The sequence below is a fragment of the Acanthopagrus latus genome, chromosome 10, assembly GCF_904848185.1.
Source record: "Acanthopagrus latus isolate v.2019 chromosome 10, fAcaLat1.1, whole genome shotgun sequence".
NCBI lineage: Eukaryota > Metazoa > Chordata > Actinopteri > Spariformes > Sparidae > Acanthopagrus > Acanthopagrus latus.
Genome location: NC_051048.1, coordinates 15,628,827 through 15,644,692, shown reverse-complemented (window position 1 = coordinate 15,644,692; position 15,866 = coordinate 15,628,827). Strand labels below are relative to the sequence as shown.

Below are 15,866 nucleotides of genomic sequence, written 5' to 3'. Positions count from 1 at the left end.
TGTAACATTTCTGTTTGGGAATGACTGATTGTCAGCCAGGCATCCCCCATTGATGACACTCCAAAATCAACATGAAATGTTTATCCCTGTTGTCTGCAGCTTGATTAATTATTTCTGTTTGTCTGCAGACACTCTGAATGCTTACTGGAACAAAGTTAACCCTCAAGACATCATGAACTTCCTCAGTTTGCTAGAGTAAGTAGTGTACTAAAAAAAACAATTCTTTACTACATAACGGCCTATTGTAATGCAGTGAAAATGACTGCATGTTAACCGTGTATCTGATCCACTAGAATGAATGTGAAAGGTTACTTGGAAAATGGAAAACTAACGTAGCCGTCCAGAATAGATCTTGACTGAATTGGCTTTCACTTCCCTGATCTATATGCAAATACACACCTACATCGCTATAACAAATCAATACGTTTTTTACACAAGAAGGAAATATCTTCATGTATAACATTTGTCAAATTAACAAGTAGGCCGAGTCAGTTAAGAATTTGTAGGCAGCCTTTCAGAGTAAATATTGTAAAATTTGAGTGTTCTTTCAAAGGAGTCTTGCAACTTTCTCCATGGATGACAAAGAAGTAGCTTATATTAGTTACTGTTTACTGTATTTGTAAAAGTTGATATGCTTACCACACTATGTTATATTCTTGAATAAATTTGGTGTAAATTATAAAATAAGTTCAAACAGTGAGTGAGTCAAACAGCTGCTGAGAGTTACGACATACTTCATGAAAACGGTTCAAAAACATCTGCTGGCAGGTGTGCAGTGTCAAAACATGTCGCTTACATTCAGTTGACATCAGTTAAAACCATGGCAAAGTCATTAAAAGGCAAACATAAATGAATGTCATTTTTCCTATTTACTGTAAGAGGGGAGACAGTTATGTAATACTGAGGAGACACAAGAGCCAAAAATGCCTTATCAACCAAACATAAAAGAGCCTTGTGTTTTAACAGAAACCAGATAGTTAAATTTGTCAGACACTCACATTACTAATATTTCAGCAGCCAACACGAAGTAAAATCAAAGATTACGAAGTTCAGTAATAAATTGAACAAGACATCCATGCATACTGTCAGCTAATTTTATTATTATATTATTTGTAACTGTCCCTGCAGAGTCTGTCTGATTCAGTTCCGGTACATTGGAAAAAGGAACATTGGCAGGTAAGGTCAGGAAAACCTTACACACCTTCGTCTTACCTGTCACACCAGCATTATCTGTCGAACATCTGAAATTTGAAACCTGGCTATACTTAGTTCAGAGGAATTCAAAGATGTCCAGGAAGATTTGATAACAAAGAAACGTTTGTGTGGTTTGGGTTATGATTACATCAACCATTGCTCCTGATGGAGAAATATGCAGTGTTTTAACAATCTGTTTTGTTTTTAAGAACACCAGTTCTGTGTTAATCAGTAATAGAAAAGGTTAGATGTCTGCAGCTAAGTTAGAACATTTCTATAGGTGATGAAGATCTCATTTCCTTCTCTCTCTGTCTTTAAAACAAATAAATGCATCCTTTCTCTCCCTCCTTCTGTGGATGTATTATTAATATAGGAGTCAGGAAGTGTGTGTGTCGAAGCTGTTCTCCTCGGACAGGAAGTCCCAGACAATGCCGGCTATGCGCTGCAACCGAGCCAGCCTCATGCAGACAAAGATACAGCAGTTCAGCACCATGGAGGCCTCCCTCACACTCAACATAGGTAGCCACACACACCAGTTCATATGCAAAACTCTTCTAATTTTTACATCAGTGTGTTTGATGAAATCCAGTAAACAATGAATAATATGCCTTAGTGAAAATGAGGAAACAGTAGTGATATGGTGTGTGTTCAAGGGACGGGGCCTTCAGAAGCAGAAATCCACCATCAGGCTCTGCTGGAGGGCAACATGTCCACCGAGGTGTGCCTGAGTGTCCTGGATGTCCTCTCTCTTTTCACTCAGTGTTTCAAGGTCAGAACACACACACACATACACTCTCTCACACACACACACACATGCATGATTGTTTGTTTATAATTTATATAATTGATTCTTGTTCATGTGTGTGCATGTATCAGACCCAGCTGCTGGACAGTGACGGTCACAACCCCCTGATGAAGAAGGTGTTTGATGTTTACCTGACTTTCCTAAAAGTCAGCCAATCAGAAACTGCACTCAGACATGTCTTCGCCTCTCTCAGAGCTTTTATTAACAAGGTACTTCAGCACACTCATTCATATGCACACAGAGAGAAACACGGTATTGCTTCAAAAGTGAAATTGATACGACTGAGATAGTGAATGAGGGAGCGTCACTTGTTGAGCCGACTTGTCATTGCTACCATTGTTACTATTTATAATATCCAACCCAATTTGCAGGGACACGCTGCACAGTGAAGTGTCATTCATCACTAGGAAGTACACACGGATGCATAGAATAAATATTTTATCATTCCTGTGTTTGTTGTTGCTGCGGCTTCCTCGTTCCCATATCCACGTTGCCTTCTTACTCTTAATCTCGTGTATTTTTAGACATTATTTTCAAACACTTTACTTGGGAATGAAAAGCAAGCTCTAACATGACTTTATCTCAGACCAATGAGGGAACACATTTAGTTCCCATGGGAGGAGACCACCCACTCCCCTGATAGCATCAGAAGTATCCGTGTCGGCTGCTTGTATGATGAATCATAGGAGAGTGGCAGGGGAGACTCTGTTCTGGCATGTTTTCTTATCTTACAATATTAGTGAGAGAGAGTGAAACTGTGGTCTCTGGAGATCCAGACAGTAAACACCTCACCTGGGGTTTTGAAGACAAACTTCACAAAATGCAGAGGAATCTCACTCTGGGAGGTACCAGACATAATACTAAAAATGAGGAAGAAACACACAATGAGATCTCTAAAATACTTAAAGCGATATTCCGGCGTAAATTTAATCCATGATCTAACACACCATGACACCAAGGAAGACTCCCCTCGAGAGATGAAGTTTTCCGACCGCTAGCTTAGTTTTAGTAACCTCAGAAAAGACTTCACGATAACAATACACTGTACTCTATAACTCCAGCAAGAAACCGCCATCAAAAAGCCAATCATTGCCACAAATAATGCTCAGAACAGCACCAAACTTCAGCAACAGTACAAATAGGGTCCCAGCACATAGTTCAAGGCCTCAAACAACTGCTAGCTTTGCTGGATCTCTACTGAAAAGAGACCACAGCTCACCACTCTCCTGCAGCAGCTTGCTCATTATGGGGAAGCCCTGATGAGTCGATTACCGAGTGTAGTTAGAAATGCTGAATTCTGTTCTTTTCCCTGTCTGCTCTCTATAATAACCGTTATAAACTGGTAGGCAAGACACATATGAACTTTGATTGCATTTCCATGGAGTAATATTATACATTTTCATCCTTGAGCTGCAGAACTCCACTGCACTCGGTAATCAACTTGTCGGGCTTCCCCACAACAAGCAAGCTGCTGCTGGAGAGTGGTGAGCTGTGTTGTCTTTTCAATAGAAATCCCGCAAAGCTAGCAGATGTTTGATGCCTCGAACTATGTGCTGGGACCCTATTTGTACTGTTTGTTTGAAGTTTGGTGCTGTTCTGAGCATTATTTGTGGCTATGAGTGGCTTTTTGATGGTGGTTTCTTGCTGTAGTCATAGACTGCAGTGTATTCTTATTGTGCAGTCTTTTCTAAGGTTGATCAAACTACATAAGCTAGCGGTCGGAAAACTATATATCTCAAGGGGGGGTCTTACTCGGTGTCACGGTGTGTTATACCACTGATTAAATTTATGCCGGAATATCCCTTTAAACTAGAGAATATTCTGCACTGGGACAATTTAATTTAGAATATTAAATGAATTGTGATATTTATTGTGATACTTAAAAACTACAATATAAAATGCACTGTGATCACCTCTAACAGCCTGTGTCTACATATATCTGTTTTATGATGTGGTTGAATATTATTAAGGCCAACACACTTAAAGTAAAATTATGATAAAGTAGTTGTTTTAAGCATTCAAGTTCTTTTTGATTTTTCAATTGACAAAACCACACCATCGTGTCCATATTGAATTATGGGTAATTCTGTTACTTAAGTCTGGTGAAGTCTGCACCCCAAGAACACTCTCTGGAATTTTGTAGCGTCCAGAGCCTCCGCTTTAGGTCCCTTATGGACTGGATGCATTCTCATTGGGGACAGTCCTAAGCACTCACAGACTATTCGCAAAAGTCTGGACATTTGGATTAAATCGTGACATCAAAAATGTAAGTGATACTGAAGATCTACCGCATTCACGGTCAGTGTTTGTTCTAATATTAGCGCAACAGCATTCTCACTCTACTCGGTAGCAAACCTCATAATTCTAAATACAACAGGCAGGAAAGTGATGGGATTTTTTTTGGGATGTCACAGCTCCTGTTCCTTTCTAATGTCTCACTGCCAATTTTCCTGCTGTCCCCCTTACATACTGACGGTATTCCTCTAATGCCCTCTCTGCCCAGAATGTGCCTTTAACACACTAACATGTCATCCCGCCAGTTCCCGTCGGTGCTGTTTAAGGGCCGCGTGACACTGTGCGAGGCTCTTTGCTGCGAGGTGCTCAAATGCTGTGTCTCCAAGCTGGGCTCTCTGAGGGCAGAGGCGTCTGCCCTTCTCTACCTGCTGATGAGAAACAACTATGAGTACACCAAGAGGAAGACCTTCCTACGCACCCACCTGCAGGTATAGCGGAGTGTCGGTTTTTGAGGGAGAGAAAGAGGAAACCATTTGGCAACCTATAGATCCGGCCTCTGCTCGTGTTCAATACTCAGTGAATATATATAGTATATCAATACTGTCATCATTCATCACACTTGGTGGTCTATAATTTTCTTTCTTTCTATATTGCTCTTTCTTTATCTCAGTGCTTATTTACTCCAACATTCACCCATACCACGTAGCATCTTGTCCTCACAAACTCCTAACTCCTCTGAGTCCTTCAGTTGCTTTTATTAGGTGGACGAAGAATGTGAAGAGGGTGTTTAAACAGTTTAAACACAGATGGACTGCTGAGTTTTCCAGCTACTCTGTCCTCTGTCAATATAAGTGTCCTCCAGAGCATTTTGTCTGAATATGTTTTTCCTCCTTTTGCTTTGATCTTTCTTTCTTTTTTTCTCTTTCTTTCACTCCCTTTCCCGTCCAGATCATCATTGCTGTAAGCCAGCTGATTTCCGACGTGGCGCTGACTGGCAGTTCACGTTTCCAGGAATCTCTTTCCATCATCAACAACTTTGCAAACAGTGACAAGGCCATGAAGGTATGGTAGAAGTCAACAAAGCTAGTGTAGGAAAAACAGAAAGTCCGACCACAGCTCTGAATCCTTTATAAATGAACCAAAAAAGGATAAAAAAAGAAACCATGAAAATAAATGATGTAATGATGTGATTAAATGATGCACTGTGAAGAGTTCATCTTTCCATATAGGGCGGCAATAGCTCAGTACGTAGGGACTTGAGGACTTGAAGGTTGCTGGTTCATGTCCCACCTTGGCCCAAAAAAAAGTATGATGTGGGCTAGTAGTTGAAGAATGCTAGTTCACATCCTGGCCCTTGAGCAAGGCACCGACCCCTAACAGTGGTCTGTGCCACCGTGCCATGTGTGGCACTTCACTCATCTGCCCGTGTGTAATGTCATTGGAAAAAAGATAAACCTTTGGATCCTGTGATTGGAAAAACGAATTTCTCTTGCGGATTATAATAGTATAAACAAAAAATAAAAAATAAACCTTTGGTGCACTATCCAAGCCAAGAGAGGCCAATTCTTAATGAATTGAGCACATAGAAATATATTCACTGACAACTTTTATGCAGTTGTACGGCTAGGATGTAGACCACAGGCTGAGTAACACACACATGTTTTTTTCGGGCTCTTTTTAGTTTTTCTTTGTTTTACTTGTTCTTTATGATTTTATGTGATGGGACAGCTTGAGATATGTCAGGAAGCGGGAAAAGAGAGAGGGGGGATGACCTGCAGCAGGGAGCCATGGGTTGGACCACAGCCTCTGCACATGGGATGCACACTGTACTCACTGAACTACTATGGCACCCTATGTTGATACAACGTTTACAATGTTTTGACGATATCAAACATTAGACAGGGAAGTCAGGTTAAGGTTTGTCATTTTATCACTGGTTACTAAGAAATAAACCTTTAAGTTACGTTACGTTCAAAGTTTATATAATTATAGTATGAACATTTTGTCCAGTCATATTCTTTGGTTAAAATGGTTAATGTTCACTACTCTACTATTATTGGAAAAAAGATAAACCTTCGGATCCTGTGATTGGAAAAACAAATTTCCCTTGCGGCTTATAATAGTATAAGCAAACAAACAAAAAAAACCCTTTGATGCGCTATCCAAGCCAAGAGAGGATTCAACAGGGACATTTGATATACTCCCCATTGTGAGAATGAATAAGCAAAAATCTTAGCTAATTTAAAGATAAACAATTTTTTGATTAAAGGGCCACTTTGTAAGACTGGGGGGGATCTATTTGCAGAAAATACTGCATTTGTAACTATGTGTTTTGTGTTTCGCAACCTTAGTAGGAGTGTTTCATATCTACAGGGGGAACAGGGATTTTTACCAGCCAACAAATGTGAGGGTAAAATGAGGGGTGCTTAGCTGGTTGCAATCTGCAACATCAACAGTAGATGGCCTGAAACCCTAGACACGGAACCTTTTGAAAGGGCAATGGTTAACAAACCAAGTTATCCAGATAAGGATATTAACAATTTACAAATGCAAAAGAGAAATATGAAAAAAGCATGATATATGGATATAGTTTGAGAGACTATTAAAATGTGTTGGTAATATTACCAAAATTTTATCTGCATAACAAAGAGTTACATTTTTATTATACATGATAAAATATATACAAAATAAAGTGTACACTTCAAGCAGTCCAAATTGAGCTGGGGATCCTTTTAGCAAAAAATGTTTACACTGTGACAAGACCGCTTAGCTAAAACACCTGGTACTTACTGTAATTAGTCAGGTATATGTCGTTTTAACAATGAATGTATTTTAATGTATTTTCATAGTCAGAATATGTTTGTGATAAGACTTTGAGGTGTGCTAAGATTCTCTAATTTAAAGATTTCACAGCATACAGGAGAATTATTTGCTGCCGCAGATTAAAACCAAAAAGGTCTCCTGCACTCCCATTGGAGAGGACCTTACCAATCTAACACTCCATACCCCACACCACATTCTATCTAGTTGTTTAACAGTAATGTAAGTGTGGAAACACTGTGAATCACAATATAAAACACAGTCACACAGCTAACAATGCATAAATGAGATTTGCACTCTTGGGTCTTGCCCACTGCATGCTGGGAGGCCTTCCTGCACGCCCACGTCTGCAATCAGTGCATCACAACGGCCAATGATAAGAGCAATGACTATGGTTTGGACTCTCTCTTCCTGTTGTCCTTATTTCACTGTTTTGAAGATTACCTAATCTAAGAATAGCAAATCAAATTGCGCTTAAGGAATTCAAATTCAATGAGAAACTAAAACATGTAAGCCTGGATCAGTTAAGCCACATTTAAAGGACAGGGCTCAGTTTGTATTTTTCTAATGGATGTGATCATTGTTTTCACAAGTCTGTCTGTGTTCACTTATCTCTGCATGATGCAGTCCACGGCATTCCCCTCCGAAGTGAAGGGTCTGACCAAACGGATTCGCACAGTGCTGATGGCCACAGCCCAGATGAGGGAGCATGAGAAAGACCCAGAGATGCTGCTGGACCTCCAGTACAGTCTGGCCCGATCCTACGCCAGCACCCCTGAACTAAGACGGACCTGGCTGGACAGCATGGCCCGAGCACACCTCAAGAACGGAGATCTCTCGGAGGTATCAACAGAAAGACACACCGTTTCATTTTGTGGCTCGAGTTTGATTTTCAGTTGAAGACTAATAAAGGAGTGTTTGGAGTGTTGTCTTGGCTTTCAAAATAAAGAAATTAAGTTCGTTGGTAGAGAACTATAGAGAATATTTGATAAGGGATGAAATTGATTAGGAACCCACAAGGTCTCAACAAAACATTACTCGCTGTATCACTCCTGGTCCGTTTCAGAACAAAATGCAACAAAGAGGCCGATTGTTAATGGATCGAGCACATCGAAATATATTCATTGACAACTTTTACATAGTTGTACTGCTAAGATGTAGGCCACAGGCTGAGTAACACACTCACAATGGATAGCTTGAAATATGTCAGGAAGCGGGATAAGAGAGAGGGGGGATGACATGCAGCAGGTGGCCACGGGTTGGACTACAGCCTCTGCACATGGGGTGCACACTCTACCAACTGAGCTACTATGGTGCCCTATGTTGATACACCGTTTACAATGTTTTGACAGTATAAAACATTAGACAGAGAAGTCAGGTTAAGGTTAGTCATTTTGTTACTGGTTACTAAGAAATAAACGTTGGCTGTTCAGTCTGGTTCAATGTAAACGGTGGAGTCTGATATAGAGTTACAGTAACAGTCGAAGTTTATATAATTATAGTATGAACATTTTGTCCAGTCATATTCTTTGGTTAAAATGGTTAATTTTGGCTATCACTACTCTACTATTATTTAATTTTAAAGGGGTTGTGATAGCAATGTGATTTAGTGTGCTTTGGTTACGGCAGATTCTCTTGCTCCTGTCTAGAAAAAGGTCAAATGTCAGGACTGATGCAGAGTAATGGTTCTGTTGTCTTTTAACTGGAGTTCAAGTGCATTTATTTATAAAACTAAAATTGTTTAAACCAAGGCTGATGGGACTTTTCACAAACAGGAAACTTCTTTGTTATTTTCTATGTTGCATTTGTTTATTAGTTTTATTTAGTTTTTAGTTTATTTCAGTCTCTATTTAGGGCTGCAGGAAAGGGGGAAAACATTTTTAAAAAGCAACTATTTTGATGGATGTGATAGCGACATTATTTACAGTTAGTAAGGGAATGGACATTTTGATTTTGATATTGCAAAGAATCATTGCACAGTTTCAATTTCATATTGTTTAATTGGTCAGCCCTATTTGTGTTTCATTTTTAAATGGATTCTTTGTTTTTTTAGATTCAGATTATCTTAACAATAAAGAAAAATAAAGAATGAAATTCCTTCCTGTAAATTAACAGTGACTCATAAAACAACTATCCAAACAGAAAAGTAAAGACACGGTTAAATATACCTATCAATAATAGGTAAGGTAATAACTGTAGGAACACAAACAGACTTTTTCTGTCTTTCCTGTTTCATGCCTGTTGTTGTGTCACTAGTGATGTGTTGCATGTTTGGTTTGTAGGTGCGAGTCATTGTGTGGTAAATTTACAGTAGGATCCATTGTTGCAGTCCCTACAATTTCACTTCTGTCTCACTGACTCCATGGCAAAGTTTCCATTTTTTGCATTTATGTAAAGCTAAATGTTTTCACTCTTGTTGCTTCAGCTGTAGAAAACATTCAATTAATCTGCTACTTGTTTTGCTCTCCACAGGCGGCCATGTGTTATGTTCATGTAGCTGCACTGGTTGCAGAATACCTGCACAGGAAAAGTAAGGCCCATCGACACACACACACTGCTATCTGGTAAAAAACAAAGGCTCACAGTGGTGTTTTGTTTGTTGCTTCATGGTTCTTTGTATCTGATGCAAAACCTGCCGTCAAACTGTCCCCTAACCAAATGTGAGCGGGTGTTTGTCTTTTAGGAATGTCAACGGAAAATGAGAGTGATTAACAGTTGGCTGGCAGGGCATGCTTATCTCTCGCAAAAATTTGTTTGCCGGTTGCCTCGACAGCAGTACTTATCACGTGATCTATGATTCGATACACAGAAGCTTCCAATCCTGGAGTAACATTTAATCCATCACTGTAACAGTTCATAGAATTTTGTTGTTCTTAGAGCTAATTTCTGAGATGCTACACCTGTAACAAAAAATGTTTTGTCACAAAGCAGTGTTTTTTTTTTTTTACTCTGTCTTTGCTGTTCATTCCCCAGAGCTGTTCCCGAGTGGCCTTGCAGCATTTAAGAAGATTACCTTGAATATTGAAGAAGAAGCTGCCATGAGAGAAGACACAGGAATGCAAGATGTCTATTACACCGAGGTGCGGCAGTTGGCACAGTGTTCGGTTTCATGCTCGAGAAAATAGTCAGTCAATCCAGTCACTAAATTGTGTCTGCAGCACTGAGTAGCAAAAACTGTAAGGTTGGCCAAATGTTTTGTCAGAGTCATAGTTTGTTTCATCTTAATCAGGCAGTAATTTACCCCATTTTAGATAATTTGATCAATCATTTTAATCATTCAATCAATTTAATTTGTCAAAGGAAGGTATCAAAAATAGTATAGTTTTGGTAGAAGAACTGTAACTTAGATGTCAACAACGATAAATTGGTTTTGCCAATTAATCTGTGTAGATATGACATTCTACTAACAGTATTGGTGGATCTTGGCTAGGATGGATGGTGACTGATATCAAGCTTCTCAACTGGAATTATGCACTTGTAGGGAAAATATTAGCTAAAAAAAAATCGATGTTTTATGAGAAGTCTAATGTTGAAAATCTAAATTATGCCCTGTTGATGACAATATAAAATCCAAACTATAAAATGTATTTATCTGATGACATTCTCGTATTGTGAATGTAAAATCCTGCTAAAATCCTTCTGTTATTCCTTTTCTCCCCCTTTTTAGGAAGTCTTGGTCGAACACCTTGAGGTGTGTGTGGAAGCACTGTGGAAAGCTGAACGTTACGAGCTCATCACGCACATCGCCAAACTTATCATTCCCATATATGAGAAGCGTCATGAGTATGAGGTACCGCAGCAGTATTGCCACACTCAGATACATATCCTCCACAAAGATTGCAGCCACTGTGTATAGCCTTCCCTTGAAAAATGATTTATACATCTCCTCTCATTTATGAAGTTGGAATCATCACAACAGTGTAAGGAATGCATTTCAAGCTACTGGATTGCAGGGTTAACATGGGTCTTTGAAATATTTGAAGGTTTTTTAATTTAAAAGAATAGACATTGTTCATAGAAAATACTTCTCATATAACAGTGACTCATTAAAACAAGTGTTTGGTGACTTTCTCACCTTTTTGGAATGCACCTAGCCCTTCGCTGTTATGGAACCCGTGCAGAAAACATGCAAACTCCTCCCCCACTCCTGGTGTCACGAGACACCTCCTGCTGATCTTAAAAAGATTCTTGGAAAACACAAACAGCTCTGCGTGACAACCTCACGCCAAACTCCTCCTAACCACCTGTTTGCATGCTCACACCTTTACACACAATTTGCCTCCTTTACCACATGAAAACATGAAAGGCATGTAATTGTCTGATATGAAACTGAGATGGCTGCCTGCACTCCCTGTGAGCATTATGCATATTTACTGATACAGCGCTTTGATCCTTTCCAAAAGTGGTGGACTATGTGGTCACATCATTATGCCTTAAGTGGCAAATCTCTATTCCAAGTATCAAATAATTGACATACAACATATTCGATGTTAAATAAGTTTGTAGGACATAACATAACTGAAATGTATTTGCTTGTTTTTGCACACTCTGCACAGTTCCTCCGATAACAAAAACAATCTGATTCTGCATTGTCTTATTTTTGCAGAAACTGAGCCGGCTGTACGACACTCTGCACAGAGCCTACAATAAGATAATGGAGGTGATACAGTCAGGCCGCAGGCTGCTCGGGACGTACTTTAGAGTGGCCTTTTATGGACAGGTGAGGTCAACAAAGGGTCTTATTTATTTAAGCTGTATTCAAACAGTATTTAAACAGTTATTATTTAAACAGACTTAGGAAAATAGCCGCTCTGAAGTTTACTTTGTTTCAAGCGCCCCATCTTTTGTCCAAAGAAGCCGAAAGAATCAGCAAAAAAATTCCTTGTCACAGCTTTACGCTGCTGTGTTGAAATGACGGTGCGGTGTACACAGACAAGGAGGGCCCTTCCAAAATAATTTGCATACAAAAGTGTTGGGTGAAACGGAATGTACATCCGATGGGTATGGTTATAAATCACTTTTCATTTCAGGTTGTCAAGTTGTTTATTTGATTGTATCAGAAATATTAAGCATTATATTTGCTGTGTCACCACCACCACGTAACACGTGATTAATAAAAAGCTGAAACGTTGTAAACTGGAATGATTCTTGAATCTTGAATCATACCATACATCACAACTAAAAAAATGCATTTCAGGAGGTAAAAAATAACTTAGCTTCCACTTTTGCAAGACAGCTTTAAAATAAGGCAAAGTAGAATAGATAATTGGAAGTGAGCAGAAAGGAGTGAACTTGTGTTGATTATAATCTTACTTGCAGTGGAGAGATAGTCATTTGGGTTAAAAAACAGCTGAAGCATGCTGTATTTGCATTTTTAGTATCTTCAAAAAAAAAGAATAAGTCTAATCCATCCATCTTTATAATAATATTGGCACTTTTTATATTAAAAGCACAAAATAACAAAAAAATAACTGAAGATGAATTTGGTTCTTAAAATGCATACTTCTTTCAGCACACTGAACTGGACACACTGGACTGTCTCTCATCACTTTTTTAACGGAGTGAATACGTATTTTGCACAGGGCTTCTTTGAGGAAGAGGACGGGAAGGAGTACATTTACAAAGAGCCCAAACTCACTGGGCTGTCTGAAATCTCTCAGCGGCTGCTGACACTCTATGGGGAAAAGTTCGGGCCGGAAAACGTCAAGATAATCCAGGATTCAAACAAGGTGCGGTACATAAATAGAGGAAGGAAAAGGTGGGAAGTGTTTGGAATAAATAGTTCTGATGTGTGGTCACTGACCATGTTGTTTTTGTTGAAATGCAGTCAGAAATGCAAGTAAGCCGTTTAAACAATGTTGTGTTTACTTAGAAAATATGATTTGTCCAATATAGTGTGGGAAATATCCAGTTACTTCTCCATGGAGTCACTGGGAACTCTCAGTTGACAGATTGCAATTTGATTTCTTTGAATGCTTGATTGTTTTTACTTAAACTTTGTGGTCTATTGAAGAGTAAGTGGAGGTCAGTGAGGCACCATGTGTTGAAACAAAAGGAGTGTTTTATTTCCATGGTGATCTCAGGAAAGTTAAGATTGAGTTATGTTTCTTTTGGACATTTCATCAATCTTCAGCAGTTCACCTTCATGTGATTTAAGCCTCACTTATTGCCCGCCTCTCACACATGTACTGCTGTTATATATTTTGCTATTGTATATATTTATTAAGGGCCATCGCTTTCCCACAGGTTAACCCCAAAGAGCTGGACCCAAAGTTTGCCTACGTTCAGGTGACGTTTGTCAAGCCGTACTTCGAGGAGAAGGAGGCGCCAGAGAAGAAGACAGACTTTGAGAAATGCCACAACATCAACCGCTTTGTATTCGAGACACCTTACACGCTGTCGGGCAAAAAACATGGCGGGGTGGAGGAGCAGTGCAAGAGGAGGATTGTGCTTACAAGTACGTGAAACACACTGGTTCAACAACACTCTGACATTGGCAGTTAACTGTGACAGACTGTTGGCTTTGTGACAGATTCGTCAAACCGGTAGGGTAAATGTCTAGAAGTTGGCGTGTGAGAACGTAAAACCATACAAGTGCCACAGCATAATACATTGTTCTTTGTTATCATGATGACACACCTCACACAGACATGAAAGAAAAACCTCAGCTGTTCATCCGATCTATTTGAAGTCATATTCAAAGGGACAGTGAACCAAAAATAAACACCACATATTTTTCCTCTTACTTGTAGTTCTATTAAACCGTTCAGATTGTTCTTGTGTGAGTTGCAGTGTTGAGGAGATATTAGCTGTAGAGATGTCAACCTTCTCTACAGTATTATTAAACATGATAGTACTCAGCTTGCGGTGCTCAAAGCATCAAAAAGATTTAATTTGGAAAACTCACCCTGTTACTCAAGGTAGTCCACCGACTTTGTTGTGAGCAGTTTTAGTAAGGAGCTACTGACCTGCCAACCGCATCTCCATGCAGAAAGGATACATGTGTCTACTCATGGATGAGAGGCTCACGTTGTAAACATCAATGGTAGGAAAAAACAAACTGTAATTTTGCCAGACGGCAAGCTAACCATGCTAAATAAACCACTTTCTCACTTGAAACAGAAGGTCCGCAGATTATCTTGAGGAACCAGGTCATGATTTCTGTAAAGTGACATTACCATTGTGTCTTCCAAATGTATGTGCCATCCATTATATTTGAGAGAGGGTAAATGTCTCCATGGCTAATATCGCCAAAACTCTGCAATCACACCAAAACAATATAGATTATTAATAAATTGCACAGGTAAGATGCAAAATACATATTCGGGCTTTTTTGGGTGAAGTCTCCCTTTAATGCATACCCGTTGTTCTGTATATACATGCAGTGCTGGGAAGTGACAGCAAACATTGAAATAGCTTGTTACTGTAACAGGTAACATGTAGTTGTCATTGTGGGCGAGTTTTCCTGAAGAGAGACAATACTTAGCATCTCAATTACACACACCAAAGGAAACAAAGATACTTTTGCTGTTTCTAGTGCTGATGTTTGCAGTGCCTTCAAAGCAAACATTAGGTTGCCATAAAGGCTGAAAAAGCTTTTACTGTGCCTGTCATTACATTCGATTGCTTGCTCACGACAAGCAACCAGGCGAGGGATCGCCCTGAAGATGACCCCGTAAAGAAGCACTTGTGTTTACTTTAGTTTGGTATGTTGGCAAGCATGTCTCAGGCTGCTCTCTTGTCCCCAGCTGCCAACACCTTCCCGTACGTGAAGAAGCGCATAGAGGTGGTGGGGGAGAAGCAGGTGGAGCTTAAGCCGGTGGACGTGGCCATAGATGAGATGAAGGCGCGAACGGTCGAGCTGACCAAGCTCTGCTCCAACCAGGAGGTGGACATGATCCAACTGCAGCTCAAACTGCAGGGCTGCGTCTCTGTGCAGGTAAAGATTTGAAGTCACTTCAAGACACACCAAATTGTGTGAACAGATACTGCATGGTGAATCACTCCCTTTTATTGCTTTTTTATGGGTAAAATATGACTAGATATCAAATTAGTATGAAGAGGAAACATGCCTATGAATGTATGGTAACTATCCAAAACTGGACTGGGGTCATCAGTTGGGTGCCGTGAGAAGGCCTGCTTACTGATTGGAATCTGTCTGTGCACTGATCAGAGTATGATGAGAATGCTTATGTTTTGCTGCAGGTGAATGCAGGTCCCATGGCCTATGCCAGAGCATTCCTGGATGACAGCAAATCCAACCAGTCTGGCAACAAGAAAGTAAAAGACCTCAAAGACATTTTCAGGTAACATTTAACCTTTCACTATCTAACGTATCTGCTTGTTTACTCTCAATTATTTGTCTTAGATGGTTTCTCATAATGTTGTTCCACTTTCTCATTTCTTGTTAACACATATTGTTAACTATTGCCAACAGTTAATAAGTGATCTTATGAACAGTCATTGAAGGTTGTTACTTAGTTTGTCATTTTATTTTGGATACTTGCAGGCGTTTTGTCCAGGCATGCAGCATGGCTCTGGACATAAATGAGCGTCTGATCAAGGAGGACCAGTTTGAGTACCACGAAGGCCTCAAGGCCAACTTCAAAGAAATGGTAAAGGAGCTGTCTGACATCATCCACGAGCAGGTAAATGTACTTTTTCACACAGACGCTTGGTTGCCTTTGATATGCCGTTGGTCAGACAGACTGCTGTCATTGTCACTTTATTGTCCCTGTCATTGTCACTGTACAATGATTGGTACCATTTTGTCTGCATGAAAAACGGAGAGGGCATGCTGGTTGTGAGAATG

General features: G+C 39.7%; 1 protein-coding gene across 3 annotated transcripts in view; it reads left to right on the top strand.

Moving 5' to 3' along the window:
- dock11 (dedicator of cytokinesis 11) overlaps window positions 1-15,866 on the top strand; it is a 65,047-nt gene that overhangs the window by 43,700 nt on the left and 5,481 nt on the right. For all 3 annotated transcript variants that reach the window (XM_037112303.1, XM_037112302.1, XM_037112304.1), the window contains 17 exons: window positions 129-195; window positions 1,129-1,176; window positions 1,568-1,713; window positions 1,848-1,963; window positions 2,071-2,208; window positions 4,540-4,722; window positions 5,183-5,296; window positions 7,682-7,897; window positions 9,527-9,584; window positions 10,028-10,134; window positions 10,722-10,844; window positions 11,661-11,774; window positions 12,637-12,783; window positions 13,301-13,511; window positions 14,803-14,993; window positions 15,260-15,360; window positions 15,564-15,702. In XM_037112303.1, the coding sequence (XP_036968198.1) occupies window positions 129-195; window positions 1,129-1,176; window positions 1,568-1,713; window positions 1,848-1,963; window positions 2,071-2,208; window positions 4,540-4,722; window positions 5,183-5,296; window positions 7,682-7,897; window positions 9,527-9,584; window positions 10,028-10,134; window positions 10,722-10,844; window positions 11,661-11,774; window positions 12,637-12,783; window positions 13,301-13,511; window positions 14,803-14,993; window positions 15,260-15,360; window positions 15,564-15,702 (2,219 nt within the window). The remainder of the gene's footprint in view (window positions 1-128; window positions 196-1,128; window positions 1,177-1,567; window positions 1,714-1,847; window positions 1,964-2,070; window positions 2,209-4,539; window positions 4,723-5,182; window positions 5,297-7,681; window positions 7,898-9,526; window positions 9,585-10,027; window positions 10,135-10,721; window positions 10,845-11,660; window positions 11,775-12,636; window positions 12,784-13,300; window positions 13,512-14,802; window positions 14,994-15,259; window positions 15,361-15,563; window positions 15,703-15,866) is intronic.